The sequence below is a fragment of the Battus philenor genome, unplaced genomic scaffold (assembly GCF_028537555.1).
Source record: "Battus philenor isolate CCGP_79_NKW_IND1 unplaced genomic scaffold, ilBatPhil1.0.hap1 SCAF_19, whole genome shotgun sequence".
NCBI lineage: Eukaryota > Metazoa > Arthropoda > Insecta > Lepidoptera > Papilionidae > Battus > Battus philenor.
In genome coordinates this window covers 2,901,010-2,920,688 of record NW_027181681.1, presented here as the reverse complement: position 1 = coordinate 2,920,688, position 19,679 = coordinate 2,901,010, and the positions used below count along the sequence as shown (strand labels likewise).

The 19,679-nt window shown below is 32.6% G+C and overlaps 1 protein-coding gene across 1 annotated transcript in view; it reads left to right on the top strand.

Moving 5' to 3' along the window:
* The window catches only part of LOC137921636 (leucine-rich repeat-containing protein 15-like), a 92,948-nt gene extending 74,128 nt beyond the window's left edge, over positions 1–18,820 (top strand). Inside the window, exon 3 of the mRNA XM_068764434.1 lies at positions 18,721–18,820. Coding sequence (XP_068620535.1) covers positions 18,721–18,820 — 100 coding nt within the window. The remainder of the gene's footprint in view (positions 1–18,720) is intronic.
* Positions 18,821–19,679: the final 859 nt, after the last annotated feature.

Genomic DNA, 19,679 nt, shown 5'->3' with positions numbered 1-19,679 from the left:
GCTGATGAGTAGAAAAGTTACTAACTTGCCATTGAAGTTTTCAACATCTACAATAAAGTACATTGAAAAATGTAGAAATTACGTCTCCATTTCCTTCTATCCAGCTTTTAAACACCTGGGGTGCGCTCCCACCGGCACCGCTGGAATTGAAAATGAAGAATAACGGTGGAATTTTGCGATGGAAACTTGTCTTAGTTCAAATTTGAATTTCAAATTGGTCTGTAATATTCCGGGAGACTTTAGCCGTTAGAGCAATACGTATTTGCCGGGAGTTTCGGTAAACGTTGCTCGACTGCAACAAACGGAAACGATTAAAACTATGCGAACCAAGAAACTAAGTGTAAAAGCTGTAAATATCTTGCTGACGCCGAATAGTTATTTGGACTCCTTTTATGCTCCGTATTAAAGTTGATAAAGTTTATATAAAGGCACGGGATTGTCCATCCTGGGAAACTCTTTACATTCCGCATTACCAAAACAATGAGGAGTGGTAAGTTAATACTAACTAATTATTAGTTTTAAAGTTTTCAAAGTTTTTATAGAAGGATATACACATTTATTATGTACAGACTATCCCGGTAGAATTTATACTGAAAGAATTTATTAAACACTCCAATACCAAAAGTTATTGTATGAAACATATTTTAGAGTCATCTCATTATTTATTGATTAAATAAAAAAATTTTGTGATCGCCTAAAATCTTTTAAATTTTATTATCTGTATAATTTCATTAGAGAAACATTAAGGGTTATATAAGTGCAATATGGAAGGGATTTACCAACCTTTATTTTTGAAACTGCGATGAGTTAAGAAAAAAATGAATTTTCATCATTATCATCATTTATAAACCGTATGGCGTCTGCGCAATATAATACTCTCCCCTTTAGATATCTAATAATACGTAGGTCTTATTAGCTAGCTTCTATACAAGTAATGTGAAACAAAACAAGTAAATTAATTACTTTAATTTTTTTCATAAAAATTTATTGTTCGTAGATCATAAAAAGTACATTTGTTACATACATTTTTTATTATAGAGTTAAATGAAAAGTGGATAACAAAAAAAATACTCTTCAAAATTATAAATAAAATGATCACTCTGATTATGTTAAACTACAAAACGTCATCATATGTTTTGTTTCTAGGAACTCTACGTACGCAGAAGAATGAGAATCCTTTATTTCCATATAAAAAAAAAACAAAATGGTGGCCATTTTATATTTGGCGGTAAGAAAAAGAAAGGTGTGAATAGTAGATAAGATTTATCTTTCAAAACAAGAAAACTGGTAACTGGAATTATTGTATAAATATAAGGTACATAAATGTAGAGTACTCAATCAAAAATCCACAGAAACTTCTAGATATTTTCGACGTCGTTTTGGCATAGATTTTGTTCCTTCTTAAAAATTTAGCGCTTATTCATTTCATTGCAATCTTTGCATACATCTTCAACCTGCGCTGCTTGTATTTCAATTCGGCGCACTGTGAATCGAAAATGAAGAATAACCGTGCAATTCTCGACGAGAACTTCTCTTAGTAAGAATTTGAATTTCAAATTAGGCCGTAATATTCCCCGGGAAGTTTGTAGTGGGTTGAATTCGTATCTCTTAAGACTTTCGAGTAGTACGGCTATAAACAAACTGCGGTAAAAGGGAATTAAAAATTGCAAAATTTGGCTAGAATTTATTTAAGAATAATTGATCGTGTTTTAGAATTACTTAAACTTCTATAACGCTGGAACACAATACCCGAATGGTACAAGCTAAAAAATAACAGATAACGCCAAAAATATTTTCGCCCTATAAAACGACTAAATTATTTTATCATACAACTTATTAAGTATGTAAAGATCTAAATTGTATTTATCATAAAATACATTATGATGACTGTCCATTAAAAAAAAAACATCTTCTATTTTACTCTACCCTGAAAAGTTCAAGATTAGGAAATTTATAAAACATTATTGACATTTGTGTTGCGCTATCAATTTTTGATTTAATTAAATGGAACATACTTTACCTATATACTTCATGTTAAATTTGTGTTCTACGAGATTTTTTTAATTTCAAATTCAAACTAAAACCATTAAAATTCCAAAAAGTTTTAATTCGTGTATTTACTCGGGCTTTTTAATGTCAATTATTTTAATATAAGTAAAAGCTACAAACAAATTGAAGTGCTATTCAGTTGAGAAAATCCGGACAGAAGCTCTGTTGCTTTTTTAAATGAAATTTAACGCCGTTTGTTTATGTACGCAAAATAATATCAACGTATTAAATGAGTATTCAAATGTAGAGGGCTGTGATAGCCTAGTGGTAGAGAACTGAGATTTGTGGTCGTAGGATTCAGTTCCAGGGTCACGTATTACTCTTATATATAAATCACACTTTGTGCATTCATTATATAGGCTGCTAACAAACAAACAAGTTTCAAGGATGGTCAGCAGTGTCTTCTGCGTACCATAATACCAAACTGCGATCGTCAACTCACCTGCCAAGCATGGCGATTATGGTATGTCCCCCATAGATATCTTTGGGGGAGGCCTATGCTGGCCTATAGTGAGCGTCTATGGGCTAAACCGAGGAAATGAAGCAACCTATCAAGTTCTAAACGTTTCAGTCAATTAAAAACTCTTGATTGTTAGTATAAAATTTATTTAACAATATACTTTTTAATTTAAAATTTATAACTTCAAAAAAAAAAATTCTTGCATAAAATATTATGGAATTTTATTTTACAATAATTTTGCGATTGATTTGTTTTTCTTCCAACAAATCAATTAACATTATTTATAAAAACAAAAATTGCTGTGTAATGACCATTATGTAATTTATTTACCTTTTTTGTTTATTATACTTTACTACATTTATTTTTGTTGAAAGAGCGGCCGGATTTGTGTTATTTATTTTTGTTTCATCTCTTTATAAATTCACGGAGTGCTTTCGTCGAATTTACCTCGCTTTCGAAACAATAATTAATTGCTTACCCATTTTAATTAGTAATGCCGGTTTTTAGTTCGACCTAAAAATAATTCGATCCCTTTAATTAAATATACATTATAGAAATATATTTATTTTATTTTTCGTCATAAAATTACCTGAAAACAATCCTGCTAATTTAAGTAGCAGAATATAATAAAACGAAAATTAATGTTTCCAAATTAAAAAAAGTGATTAGAATGGTTTAAATACAGACAAAAAAATATTAATTAAAACATGTAATCATTATCATCAACACTTCAGCTGTTAACATAAACCATCCACAAAGATCTCGCATCATCATTTATTGCTATGTCCCCAAAATGGGGCAGAGGGCATCCACAGTACGTCGCCATCCCGAGCGGTCTTGAGCCTCGTGCTTTACTTCGCTCCACGTCAAAGCAACTCACGACAAATATTTCGTATAGATGAGGTTAAATATCCAGTGGATATCCTGGTGTTCCATCTTCTATCCTATCCGCTGAGCAAAAAATAAAAAATAAAATTGACTACAACATTAATTAGATACTGCTGTTTCTTGACAAGCTGACGGAATCAACGCAATAATTGATATTAGTATATTATAGTAAGTAGTAGCTATTATTATATCTATATAAGGTTTCTTTTATCTTAGTGATTATTTTTCTTCCCATTTATGATTTCGCTTTGCTTTTATGATATTTATTTGTATCACCTACCTTTATCAATTTATTTCTTCACCGCCTAAACGGAGAACTAGTAGAGAAAGCGTTTGATATTAATTTTGCCATTAAATGTAAAGTAAGTCGTAAATGTGTTTAAATAAAATAAATAAATAAAACGTAATTGCTGACTGTAGAACGCTTCCGTTTAAAAAAAATCATAATCATAAAAAGACAGCATAAGCTGACAGTAATCACTTGAAGGCTTAAGTTTAAGAACGTAACGACTAATGACGAACAATACAGCTTGGTCGGGACGCTCGAAATATAATTTTACTTCATTATCATTATTATTTCAGCTCTAGAGCTTCTAACACTTTAGACTTACTTCATAGATTTACTATAAGACGGATTGTAAATAGCCTAGATTTAGTGTTTTTCGACGATTTTAACAATATCATTTGTCCACCTTGTGGGTGAAAGTTCTATGTTGCTCTCTTCAGTTCTCTATCTCTACTCTATTTTAAGACTCGTGTGGTCTTCTGTTCTGTTTTTTTTTAATGGCCTTCACTATTGGGGGCCTCTCGTACCCCTAACTTTTTGGGATTATGGACTTTATTGTTCAATTTTTTTTTTCAGTCTTTTCTTTATTTATCACTCTCTTTCACGCGTCACAATATCTTTCATTCTTTACTTTTGTCCTTCACAATATCTTTCGTTTTGCTCTTTTATATAATACCTTCTTTCTTTCCTCGCCTTTCTTTCATTATCTTCTTACTCTAAGGTGGCTAGGTACAATTTATTAATTTTTATTCTTTAATTTTATCTTACATTTAATCTATCTTTATTTACACATTTATTTTACTTTCTTAATTCTTTATTACATATTTCCTTTTCTATTTCCTTCTGTTCTGTTCGCTGTGACCAACCCACTGTCAGGACTTGCCAAGTCTCTGGACTCATCTACGGATCTCTACATCCTGTTCTTTTCACCGGGGAATACTGGGTATAACACTCTCCGTTGCCTGTTGAAATTTTTTAAACGAATATTTTTAACTTCACGTAACTCTACGGGTTCATTAAACCATGCGACCTTTTCGTCCGGGCTGACATTTTTTTTTCTTTAACAGAAGTATGAATGCGCTGTGTAATGTTTCTCTGCCTTAATGCACGGAAAATAGACATACTCTGCAATGCAGTGAATTCTTATTATTTTTTGTTTACATCAGACAATGTACATCTAACATCTATACGAATAAATAAAATTAGAATGTCTGTTTGTCATACTAAAATAATCACTTTTTACTACATGCATATGAGCATACATAAGATACATATACGATTTTTTTTTTAAATTTTGTTTGTCTATTTGTCTATTTGTTCCAGTTTATCTCTAAAATGGCTGGATTGGTTTTGAGGTAACTTATATTGGCAGGTAGCTGATGTTATAAAGAATAACTTAGGCTACTTGTATTTTAGGAAATTCTTAAATGAAAAAAAAAACTATTTTTTTTAAATTAACGTTTAGTTTCAACATTTCTTTGAGACTTAATTTTAGGTCTCTAAAGACCTAGACTCTCATACAGAAAGATCAGTCTTAGGGTTTCAAGGGTTAAAATGAAAGCCTTTACTGAAAATGCATACAAGACTTTTTCGCAAAGATAAATATTAATTTCATAATTTCATTCTGTTATTATATGGTAATCTAACAAAAACCTCCCTCCAACAACCTTAAAAATGAAGGCCAATTTCATGATCTATGCGATTTCAGGAACTTCATATGTCAATAGACTACACCAAACACGCATTGTTTCCATCATCATGATTTTAGCCGATAGTCGTACACTACTTGAAATTGACCTCGAAGAATTTTCTACAAGAATTAGGAAGCGGACTACATTTAGCGTTTTCCGACGACTTTCACAGGGTCGTCTGCTGGGAGAATAAAGATCCGTATCAAATAGCGGAGTTCTCTCTCCCAACTGTCTGCGCTCAATAAATGGAAAAAATATTAATACTGTATACAAAATACCCTAGTGATACAAATTAGAATTAATAAAAAAACAAGGTCATCAGTTCACCTCGTGCGCGTTTACCACACGATTTAATATCATTGAAAATTGTATGTGAAACTATATCAAAGGTAATTTAGACAGAGACGATCATATCAATTGCAGCTTTATAATTCAAAATCTGATAACGAAAGATTACAATCATTTTGACAAAATATGATTGACAATGTTAACGTAAGAATCGAATTCTTTATGGGTGGTCTTGGTGCCATCTTGCAAGTGAAATTAAATAAAATTAAAAAGCTTAAGTCATTTTGGTCAAACCTTTCTATGTTGTATTTATCATCAAATATTCATCAGCTCATATTTAGGTAACAAGTCCTCGATAAGTGGATTTTTTCAATTAACTCTAAATAAATGTGACGCGTTCAATTATTTAATACATAGACAGTATATGGCTTTACTTAAACATCTAGTATTCGATCCAATTTTTGAATAATGTGAATTGTTTGCCCTTGATAAAATCTAAAATATTATTTCCATAAATCTAAATTTCATTTACGAAAAATTGCATGTTTTACTGAAAATCAGCGACGTTTACGGATTAAGCTGTACTGCAGTACGTAGCAGTAAGGCTTGATGTCTACGCTACGTTTTAAAATCACTGTTCTTATCGTACGGAACGTACATGCCGTACGGCTAAGAAAATGTATTAACTTAACTCATAGCAAAGCTACCGACCGAGACAGCCAAGCTACAGATCTGCTTATAATAAATTCTTACGCGGAAAAGATAATATCATATCAATATAAAAATACCATTAAAATTTATCAGTATTAAAAACTCAAGGATATGCACGGCGTAAGCGAAGAAGGCGCCTTGAAATTTCTCCGTTATTTACGTCAAAAAGCTCCCCCTGTCCATACATAATGATAAATTTACCTACATACGACGAATAAACGTCGATTTTCACGGCGGAAAAACGTGTATACAACCAGTCTAAGGGGTCAGTTATTTTAAATTATCTTGTTAGTATTAACTAAGCCAAGTCAATAATTAAAATCTACTTCCTTTTTTTTGATAAATCAAATATTGTTTTTTTATTCAAATTTCGTATTTATCATATATCATGCCACAACAATCCGGTGCAATATATTCTAAAAATAGGCACTGCAAGTTGACCATGTTAGGAATATTTTTATTTCCCACGCGATATGTTAGCCAAAAAAATACAGGCGGGCGAGCTTTACGAAGTGCTCGTTCCGTAAATCTAAATAAATAACGCATACTATTTGCTGCGCAGAATTTCCATTCCAACAGTTGACTCCGACATATGCGGTACGGAATATAGTGCAATAAACTCGAAGCTACGTGAGATGGATTTTGACTGCACTTTGCTCATTTTAGTGGCACATTTGTAGGTGCAAACGTCTATTACCGCGGTTCACGAAACCTATAAAAAGACATCAAATAAGTATTCTTTAGTCTTGTAGTAACATAAACATTATATACAGGGTGATTGATCTAAAAGCTGTAAATACTTTATCTATGGTAGAATCCAAAAATCTATGGTCTTTGAAATATCAAATGACGTATTGATTATATAATAAAAAAGCATACAAGAAATCACCGTTTGTGATAAGAATTCTTTTACTTTTCTCCCTTTATTATATGAATTCTTTTCTATTCTAGTGTATAATAAACAGTTAAATAAAATTCATCGAACTGTCCCCGATATTATATCGCAAAAATTATAACGAAATTTTCGTGTCATAATGAAACATCGTCTCTTACAAACTCTTACTGCCTACTTTTAGCTAAAAGGAGTGTCTGATGATATCTTTAAATCGGCGTTAAAACCCAAATTTGTATACCGCTGTAATAGAAGCTTTCATCTTAAAACAGCAAAAAGGGACTTGAGAGAGCATCAATTATATACATATTATTGTAAATTATATGTTTTTGTATTATATAATGTAATTTTAATATAAGAAGGAAGTGTATGAGAAAATTAAGTAAAAAGAAAATTACTAATATGAATAATTAATAACAAACGTTTATACTATTTACGTTTCGCAAAGGATGTAAAGTAGTGTGTGCCCACGCTCTACAGGGGCAATTTGGTTCTTAAAGACAATTCGAAAATGAACTCGATATTAGTTAACCCTTTTGGCGTCAAAATAAAAGTTATGTAAATTACATAAGGGGTGAAGGAATTTTAGAAAGGTATAGGCACATGGCTCAAAAAGGTTAGGAAAAACTAATGTAAAAAGTAATAGATATTGTGAAGAACGAAGATGATGAACAGAAGATGAATCAGAAAAAAAGAAAATGGAATAAACATCGAAACAAAAAGAATATTTTTTTTGTAAACAAACTTTGTTTACGTAGCCTATCCCATATGCAAAGGTGAACGAAAGCTCTCCAAAAATTTGCTCCATTAAAAAAACGACAGCAAACGTAAATATTTTTTTAATTAAGATAATAACATGGAATGCAGGGGGTCGACAAGTAATGTCGCTTTCTTAAGTTAAGTTCACAAGACTACATTTTTAACAAGTTATTATTTCTAATCAACAATATATTCACCATCGTTATCAACAACTTTTTGCTATCTAGTATACAAATTTTAAATGCCGGAGCAACAAATCTGTCGGTTTTTCTGTAAAATATTTCAATAGAAACGACATCACTTTCCGGTACCCATAATATTTAAAAAAAAAACGCGGTGTCATTGCATTCAATATTTACACCAGGTGTTACGTTTACGTCATGATAAATTACAAATCGTCATGGTAAATATAAATTCGTGAGCATTACAACACGGTGTAGGATACGATAAATCAATATCTGACAGCACTGTACTTGATACACGCACACGATCGCAACTAAGCAACGTTATCGGGTGACTGATAAATTACTTCAACCCCTTAACCCCTATGCGTGTTCGATGCTTGAAATAAGGTAACATAACGCGACCCGTTATCTGCCGTTTATTTGATATTCCCCGTGTCACCGAATCTGATGAAAATTCGTGATCGATCTGTAACATTTTTCATCGCACACGGTTATAATTTTAATGTTACCGATCGAAGCACATTTCGGTGAAGGTTGAACGATTTCACATCAAGCGGCATTTTTTAAAAATCCATTAACCAGAGACGCGTTTTCATATTCTTATAATCACTTGTATCTTATATATATATTAGTAGACCTTATCCAAAAATTAATTATTTCAGAAATAATAAACAACTTAATAATAATAACAGCTGATACACGACCTCTGCATCGCAAAGGCCTCTCCCAAAGTTCGCCCTGATGACCGACCGTTCACCGCCCGCATCCAACGTATATATATATATATATATATATATATATATACTCGTATATAGAAGAGCATTGTTAGCACAACAATAGAGGTCTTGCAATTGTAGTTCGCGGGTTGGATTTCCGGTATGCAATTTTATATAATTCAAACTTTTTGCATTAATTATGTATGATTATCACAGATCACAAACAAGTTTTCAGAGTAGGGCATCTTCCCGCTTGCGATTATGGTATATTTCGCCACCATCTTTACACTATGGGCTGAAACGACGACGATCTAAATTATCGTTGTTTGTTAGTAAATGGTTCCAGGAGTAAATGTTGGTCGATTTTTACGTATCGGACACTTAGACGTGTAGCAAAAAAATCACTCTAATACGCGAATTTCCGTTGCTGACGAACAAATTGCGAGAGGATAAGCAGTGGTATCCTCTGCATACCATAATACCACACTGCGGTCTCCAACCCGCCTGACAAGCATGGCGATTATGGTATGTCCCGCCATAGATATCTTGGGGTAAGACATATGCCTTGCAATCTGATCTTCAATCAAATGCAAACATATGTACTAAATGTACACACGGAGATTGTTTAACACATGTGCGTTTTTCCATAAATGTAACATTATTGTATCGATAGACAATATCTAATGAGCCTTTTTTACTTAAATTTTTTAAAAAGTGTTAAATCGAATACACTGATCTTAAATATGAACATAGGAAGTTGGACCATTCAAAGGAGAGAAATTGTCCAAAATAAAAGAGAGAACCTTATTAGTAAACAACATTTGTTTTAATTTTAGACTTGGTATCATATTACATTAACTCTACTCTCACCGCCTTAGATTGATTCCATAAGTATTATAGCGGGCATTCGCGTAAAGAAAGAAAATTAAACTGAGTTTTTAATTTTCACTACAAACTGAAATATTGTAACGTAAGCTTATAATTTAAAAAAAGTCTATTATACTAGTAAAATTATATCAAAAAACTCGAATATCGATACGTGCACCGTTCAGCAAGTTCATATACAGAATGTATAAACTTTTATTATAATAAAAACTTGTAATAAAATATTATTACAGTGTAAAAGATTTCGTGTTTTTTTTTGTCCTTTTATCGGGTGTCTCGGTCCCCTATCTCCTGTGGGACAGAGATATGGTTTATATTTTTTACACATTAATATTTTATAGTTTTTTACTTAATTAAAACAAGTTTACATATTATTTTATTCACACGGTTTCTTTTATTTTTTTCATCTATCACAATTTCTGTCACTCTTTAGCTTTTAAAATATTTCTTACACACTACACCTCTTGATATTAGATCGCGTTCAATAATACATCTTGGGAATGAATCACGAGATAGAAATCACTCGCCAAATCAAACTCGGAAGGACAGCGTCCGGGAAACTCCGAATAATTTTCGGGTCCAAAATACTGCAACATATGAAGTCGAAGGTTTTTTACCAGTGTATGTTACCGGCGATCATAAGAATGTTAATGGTGATGCAGAGAGCAATGGAGAAAGCTTTACTTGAAGTTTCGCTGCAAGGTCACATCAGAAAAGTTAAGATTCACAGACAAATCAAGGTAACCGACCTGACTCGAAGAACACTCTACTAAAGAGACAATAGGGAGAGCACATTGTTCGTGCAACCGATGGCCGAAAGACCGCGTCGTGGTAGGGTCCACCACTAGTTGGGTCGACGACATAGTTAAGGTTGCAGGCAGTGTAAGTCCTGTCATCGTGGCGGTCTTTGGGATTGACCTAATCCTTCCAGTGAACCTTTATCGATTGAAAACATAAAGATAGATGTAGCATGATGATAAAGTTGTTCATTATATCAAAAATATCTTCGTTGTTATAATAAAATACATAAGTCTATATTACATTATTATTAAATTTACGGCATTTAACCTATATACAATGCAGTTAAGAGACCATCCGAGCATATTCTGTTTTCGTTTCTTATTCGATGTCGAGGAAAATGAAAGCCAGGTGGTATTCTATGCAGATGTATATAATATATATACAGACACTATTTACGAACAATAACTCTGACTTGAACTCAACGGCATCAACTACCTCATTGCTGGCGTCCAAATTCTAATCAGCGTTCTAAATTTAATTCAAACGCGTAATAAACATTTAATTTCTAAAAGAATGTATTGTGGCCAGTTATACGAATAACGAATAATATTTAAAAAAAAAATATTTATAATCTGTAACGGTTATGTTGATATTCGCACGTAGTCTGTTTTTAACGTAAATTCTAATTACACCACGGTACTCTAATTCAGTCGGCTTGCTTAAGTGAAATCCCTCTTGTACACCTGTGTAGTAACTTTAAAATAATGAAATTACAGAGTTTATGATGAATTACTTAGAGAGTTCGCTTCTACATGTATATACATATATACACACGTAATAACATTTGATTACAAATTATTTCTGGAAATAGAATCTTTAAGTACACCAAATTTACGACAGTGATGGTAATATTACGTCAGCACTGACACGCGAGCTCCTTTTTTAAAACGCATCTTCAAATATTAAAGATTTCATAATTAAATAATCCGTCTCTCATAACTATTAGATTTGGTTATCAAAAATAATATTTTTACTTACGTAGATTGTAATATATTTTAATTAATTTTAAAATCGGTCGTCATTTACAAATATCAAGACATTGCGAACTAACACAAATATAAACTCGATTGAATAAATCGTTTTTTTTTTTTTTAATTACATGGGTAGTTTTTTTATTAAGTGCCAATGAAATATTTAAAACAGGTCTATTCACGTAAGTGTTATCAAAAAATCAAAGGCTCCAACATCAGTAATGTTTCTAAAAGCTATTATATTTATTTATGTCATTTATTATTTTCAAATAACCTAAAGCTAGGTTAAATAAGTCGAGTTTTTGGTAAACCAATTGTAGAGTCCAAGTGTAGTAGAGATCTAATCTCGTCTAGGTTTTATGGTGCGCAGAAGACGCTGCTGCAAATCCTCTGAAACCTTATTTGTCAACAACGGAAATTCTATATAATGAATGTTCAAAATGTGGATCATGTAAGACCCAGAAGCGAACCCGTGACCTATGATCGAAAGTCTCACTCATCTACCACTGAGCTACCACTGCTTATTGGATAGATTACTGTTATATTATTTCGATTTCTCAGAGTAAATACGCTTCGCGTTTCAAATAATGTAATGTGACATTAGCTCATCCGATTCGAGTTTTCCATCTCGGAAAAGGATGCATTCGATTCTAGATTTATTCCGAACCTTTACTGAAATAAAATATGTAATTCTAGTCATTTGAGTCTATAAAACATATTATTCTCTTATTATTAATTCATTGGCCACTTTTACTACTACGTTAATAGTAGTAAAAGTGGTCTTAACTATAGTTTCATTTTATTTTTTAAATTATGAAAAAAGACAATCAATTTTTATTTTAGATAAATTAAATTGACGTAAATAAAATGTTGTGTCATTCGATCAAATTCAATAAGTTTTTATTTACGATTTGTATGGTTAAATAAAAAAAAAACTTTCCATAAAGAAACCATTCAGATATAAAATCATAGTACCTTTGTTCAAGAATGCGTTTACATGCGCTTTGGAATCGTCGATTATTTTAACATTATAAGTAGTAATCTGCCACCGGCCCTGATCTATCGAGATAAGCAGGCAAGAAACTCAACTTTTAAATGAAATTTAACAACTCTTCTTGTGTATATTATAAAAACAATTTTAGATTGACTAAATATTCTTGAAAGCTATAGCAAGGTTTTTTATTAAATAAACTTATTAATTTAGATAGAAATTTAGATGCGTGCACTTAGACCCTTGAAGGATTTGTTAACTTATTGCATTTGAAATTATAGTATTATGAGTTTATTTTTATGTCTTTTATTTATCATGTTTCTCACACTAATTTCCATAAAAATAATGAGGCATGAATAAAATGTTATTAAAATTATATTGCGAAACAACGGTTAGAATACCATTTTCTTTAAAAACATCTTTCATCAGGGAATCTTTAGCTCTTAAGTTATAAATAGCCTGTACGGGTCTTTTCTGTAAAATAAATACAAGATAAACGTCGACGGCACTGACCCATTATAAAATGCTGTAAGAGGAAACGCTGTAAAAATAATTCAAATATACGAAAGGAGCCGTATTATAGTCCGTTAATTGCCTTAATTTTTTAAATTGCAAAGACAAAAAATATTAAAAAAATTGGCAAGATGGAGTCGTCATCGAGTTTTGTGCTTTAAAACAATTTGTGGTTCATCTTTATTTATATAAATAGATATAATAAAAATACATTTCTACTTTGTTCATCACAATCATGTTTGTCTTTGCGGTCTGGTTTCCTCATCTCCCCTAGAAATTCTGCAGACCCTTTGATGTCGCTCGCGATCTCGGGAAGGCACCTTGGTGATTCAAGATGGGTAGTCCTGAAGGGTGCTACCACCGTAACCGAAGTAGTATGTGGGCAACAGTTTCATTCTCTTCCAGGCACGTTCAGCACAAAGGAATGTCTGTAACGCCTAATGTAAACAGGTGTTTGTTGAAGACGTGTCGCAGTCAGGATGGCGACAGCCGGAGCAGGGTGTTGGAGGTAGGCGTTGCAACTTTTCCTCGTCGACCCTCCTCGTGGCTCGTCCATAGCTCAGTGCGTTGACTCCTAGTACTCTCCGATACAAAATATCTTGCCTTACTTATTGGAAGTGGTATGAGGAGCATGAAATGTAAACCACCTTACTGGAGCCTCCAGACCAGCTCATCTGCAGCATCGTTGCCTCTGGAGCCGTTATGACCTTTTATCCACTGTGTTACAAGGTTGTAACTATATACCTCCATTAGACGCTTGTGACACTCTTATAACATATTAACCCAAAATAAAAGTGTGATAAAAGTGACTTATGGGCTAATTACACCGCCGTACTATCGAAGAGAATTCGAATGGAGGAATCTTTTTTCTAGCAGTTAGGCCGTTATTGGTCATTACAATCATACTGATTAATTCTTAAACACTGTCATAATATTTACACCTTTTATAATTTTAAATGGACCAACAATTGCAGTTCACCTGTAATATTCAATAAAATCGACTTCAGGTGTAATTTGCTTAATGAAATTGTTGTTATGCGAAGTATTCGCGAAGATCCAATTACTTCTTTTCCGTTTACTGTCTATTGATCTTCGTGGGCGAATATTAAACATCAAATCTACGCCAGTACTGTGTAGCCCGAGGAAAATAGAATTCTTTTGTGGGCTCAGCGAACCGATAATAAAATAAAGAATATTAAATTACTTATTTAAAGGATATTGAAACAAATTCCTTTATCAATACTATTTCAATATAACGCTGTGTAAAAAACCATGTACAGAATGACAATATACTAAGTGATTAGTTAGAGATGTAGGCTTTTAAGTGATTAATGCATAGCATATTTGTTGCAAATTAATATATGGTACACGCTGTCTAGAAACATGAACCATTTCGTAGTATTAATGTAGAAAGAAAAACGTTTATAAAATTCGGATTACCATAAATTAATTTTTTAAAAATTTTCACCACCTTTTTCTGCAGACTGACAGAAGTTATTTGTCTGTCGCATTCCTAAGGGAAATTAAAAAACGCAATACATTTCAGAGTGATTAATTTATGAATAAAGGATGATTAGAGAGAGGTGTAAAAATTTTAGAAGTTTCACTAAAGAATAAGTATTAAAGAGTTCTGACTTATTTATGTAAAGACTTATTTCGCTGGTCAAACACAATCAAACACAAATATCAGTTATACAAAAGATTAAAAATGCGCACTCACGAGACTTAATGTCTATATATATATTGATAAAATTAAATCGCGGAAGATTAATTATAAGCTATTATAATCAAAACCAGTTTATAATTAAAAATAACATAAATAAATAAAAGGAAGTAAAAAGTCGATTCTTAAATACTGTCACAAATGTTTTTTTTACTATAAAAGGTAACTACTTAAGATTAAATTTATTCATAATGTCTGCCTATATTTTCGTAATATTCTGATACACCAAACATCGTAATATACAAGGTACTCGAGCGGCCGCAGAAAACATTCAAGATCGACATGGGTGATGATACTGCCGTAACGATCGATCGTCTGTATGCGACCTACCCGTTGTTCGAATCTCATGCCGTTTCAGTGGTTCCAGCGTTAAAAACTCTTATTGCCAGAACCAGTGGCGTACCTAGGAGGGGGCGGTGGGTGCGGTCCGCACCGGGCGGCACTTACCTTGGGGCGGCATTTTTTAAATTTACTTATAGTTGTAAAAAGCAACATATTCATTTCATATTTATTTTCTTTCTTGAATAATAAATTAAAATTCTGTTCCCAACATTGTAATTTTGATAAGATTTTTTTTAACAATTTCAATCAGTGTCGGTAGTTGCGAAAGAAGCTTCTCAAAATTGAAGTTGATAAAAAATTATCTTCGTTCTACAATGAGTCAATTAAGACCAAAAACTCTTGCAATATTGCCAATAGAACAATAAATTACAAATAATTTTAATTTTGAGAGAATTATACACGATTTTTCTAGTATGAAAGCTAGAAAGAAGAGTAGATATTATATAAATATGTTTACGAGTGCATACACATATGTCTAAAAAAATTTACTCTGTGTATTAATTAATATTGATTAAATAACTTAATAATTTATTTATGTGTATTAATTTATAAAAAACCACTATTTGATTGACTTATAATAGAAGGGGCGGCAAACTGGAGATCGCCCCGGGCGGCAAAAGTTCTTGGTACACCACTGGCCAGGACGCACGGCCATATGGTCAGAAAAAGTCGTTCTGACAACGAAACCAGCTCTAATCGCATTACCAGTTGCGATGCCTGGGATTCCCCTCTAAACCTAAATACGTAACACAATCTAGTAGACAAGTTTGATTCGTTTGCTATATTTACAACTTTCCGGTCTCCGGGAGGACTAATGTAATAAAAAATACTACACGGTTCGCAATAAAACCTTTTTGATACAAATTTAAATAGAGAACATAAAAACAACACGTCAATTTTCCTAGCGAAATTCAGAGAAATAAAAAGCGATCGGCATTCCTAGCTATATATAGATTTAGTAAAATCACGTACGAGTCGCAAAATTTCCTTTAACCTGTGTAAACCATAATGTTTATTCCGGTCAATGCTTTTTAACAATGATTCAGGGTCCTTAAGAATTTTATGAGTTCTAACATACTTCTGCCCAGAAACTTGACATATTTTTTGTTCTAAAGGATTAAGGTGTGAACTGGAAAGAAGGTAATCTTCATGTCTGATGAAGATTGAGTAGTCTTTTTCTTATGATCCGGTGAAGAGTTCAGTTGAAATACCCATGGCCGCCTTTGAAAGATGTTCCGTATTCAGTGTCTTTTACAATAGCAATAATAAAGCCCTTGATAAACCGGTCTTCACCCTTTTTTCATAGAAATGTACTTCAGTAACACTAAAGTATGAGACCCCTGACCAAATCATTTCTGATGAAGAAGATGATTACTTATTTCGACTCTAAGTAAACAGAGGTGAGTATCAAAAGCAGATTTTATCGCCCATCTTTAATCGGACAGAGCGCAACGTCGGATCGGCAGTTTTAATAAGTTCCGTTTAACTTACTCCAAATGAACTAAAGTCATCAATATACATTTAAAACTTAAATACGTTGCGGGGGAGTAAAATTACAGATATAACATACTTATAGTAAAATAAATTTATAATTAAACAAAAAAAATATCTAGTTATATGCGAATTGTTGGCAGTAGCCGTATATATATATATATATATATATATATATATATATATATATATATATATATATACGGCTACTGCCACACACACACACATATATATATATATATATATGTGTGTGTGTGGGGGGGGGGTGTAATATACATCGACATGACAAAAAGTTTTCGCTAGAATTAAAGAACTTAAAATATATATTTATCTGTTTTGATTTTTTAACTTGTTGAGAAAACTAGTTACACTTTATCAGGCGACTTATACACACACTTATACATATATTTATTGATTTAGGTACACCAGCAAGTTAAAAATACATTAATAGACATTGTGTAAATAATTATATGTGTAATAATTCTTTTGTTCCATTATAGGTGACACAATATTCAAAATTTACTATCTGCAACAATGTAGAAAGAAAGAAAGATCAGATCAAATCAAACGAAAAACAAATTTAAGACAAAGTGGTCGCACGTAAGAGGAAATATCTGGCTTACGACTTTACGACACCAAAAGAGCTCTTAATTTGAAAATGTTTACTCCGGCCCGCAATCTTCTTCAAGACTGTGCTTAAAAATACATAATTAGAATTAAAATTCTGCTATGATTACAGTGACTTGTTACGCTTACCATTGTAACATTATTAGTCAAATATCCCGAAAGTATTGTATCGGTAGTGCCATCGAAAACATTTCTGAAGAAAAGTCTATGACATACTATATTTCATCTTCTATGATAAAATTGATTTCTTCCCGTGATATTTCTTGCTATTACAATTTTGTTATAACAAAGAAAGGCCAATGTGTCATCGTGTAATATTTAATGTACAGTTTACCTAAATTACACAAGATGTTGAAGCAAATCGGGCGGATTTTCTTTCAAGCTACGTATAATACTCGAAACAATTATTTCATAATGGTTTCACATAATTTAATATACACCTGAGTCTCCATTTCATGCCAAAATAATTTGTGGTTCAGATGTGAACGTTAAAGGCAGTTTTATTAGCTCTTTGTTTAATTTAGCTGTTTTATCACAGTAATAGGCATATGCTAATGATATCTATGGGAAGAAATATCATAATCGCTACACTTGGCAGGCATTGGTGATCTCAGTGTTTTATTATGGCACGCAGTGGTCTATGCTGCTCACGTTCTGAAAACTTATTGGCAAACAGTGGCAATTATATGTAAGACTACATCCTGAGAATCGAACCCGTGACCTACGATCACTAGCTTCAGTTCTCTACCGCTGGGTACCTTTACTTATTATTCTTCGATCTGGCAAACTCAAACAGTTTATTTTTTTATATTTCTATCCACATAAACTAGAATGAGAACGAACTTTTTAATAATGACATCCTTCAATTTAAACGTGGGTTTCAAATGCGCCCCGATCTTATAAGAGCTCATAATAAAACTAGGCGTTTTTTTGTAGAGAATGCCCTTATAATAGTTGTAGAACAACTGATTCGTACTAAATTATCACTTAAAAATTGTTTTGAAGTTTTTTTGTAAACTTCATTTTTTACAATATGATTTAGAGATTCCACGGGAGTATTGTAATACCGTACAGTACCTACATAAATTTTAATATTTATATGAGGCAAAGAAAAGGTATAAAATATATACCAATTATACAATTCTGTACGACGAATGTGTGACGCAGATGAAAGAATTGTTCGTATGCCGTGGCAGTAGGCTACATTGCTAGTGCAACCAATGATCGCTGGAGACGAAAAGCGACGAAGCCGATAGATGGCATGGGTGGCCCTTCTTTCTAGTTGGATCGACGACAAGGTTAAGATCGCGGCAGCGCAGGACTCGTCACCAGGGCGATGTTTGGAGGAGGCTTATAGGCTGTAAAAATTACTGAACTATTTTGTCATCATCTCTTATTCCTTTTTTGTCGTAAGGTTATTTTAGCCTTACTGGGGCTTAAAAATTCCGCAGGTATAAGAGGGTAAAGCTTAGCGTAGACCTAGTTTTAGGAATAAAACCCGGGAGCTCTTTCAGAAGATTCGGCATTGGTCTTGAGAAGCCTCCGGACTAGTAAATATATTAGGCGAAGCCACAGCTTGAGCTGTTAGTCATTATGTATTTTACACTCCTCCTAAAGTGCACCTGAAAGAACCGAGTTTTGTTTTGGTCGGTTGTCATTATATTAACACGTCAGAAATTGTTAGCATTAGGAATAATTACATTTAAAAAACTTTTAAGTTAAACGGTTTTTTGATACCCATATTGTGGTGGTTGTGGAAAAATATGTACCTAGACCGCCATATTGAAACGGCGTCCATCTTGAATTTTAAATTTTGACATAATCTTCGTGTTTTACTAGTGTAGCCCTTTCATTTGATACCCATATTGAGGGGGTTAAGGAAAAATATGTAATCCGCCATTTTGTATCGGCGGCCATCTTAGATTTATAATGTTATTGATTTTATTATATTGTATTGTCATCTAAATTAAATGTTTGTACCAAACTTCTGATCAATCTGACAACGGGAAGGTGCTTAAATTTCTATTTCTAATATGACCCAAATAAATAAATTCCGTACGGGTCGAACTAAATAAAACCGTTTAAAAAAGTGAAAAATATTTATGGGGGTCATAAATTCACACACGCTTCAAAGGCAGTACTAGTTTTCTTTCCTTTGCGCTTAAACCTCACTTTACGTACAATTATTTCTTGTACACATGCGCTAAAATTTTAAATGCGAAGTTTTTATAAATATACAAACCACAACATTGTCAAATAGTTCGGAAACTATCTCCAACCACAATATTGCTACCACGCGTGTTAAACACGACAAGCGAACGTAAATAAATAAATAATTTATGACAATCGTTCCACATGATACGTCGCGTGATATTTCGTTTGACTACATATTTATTTCACAAACATTAAG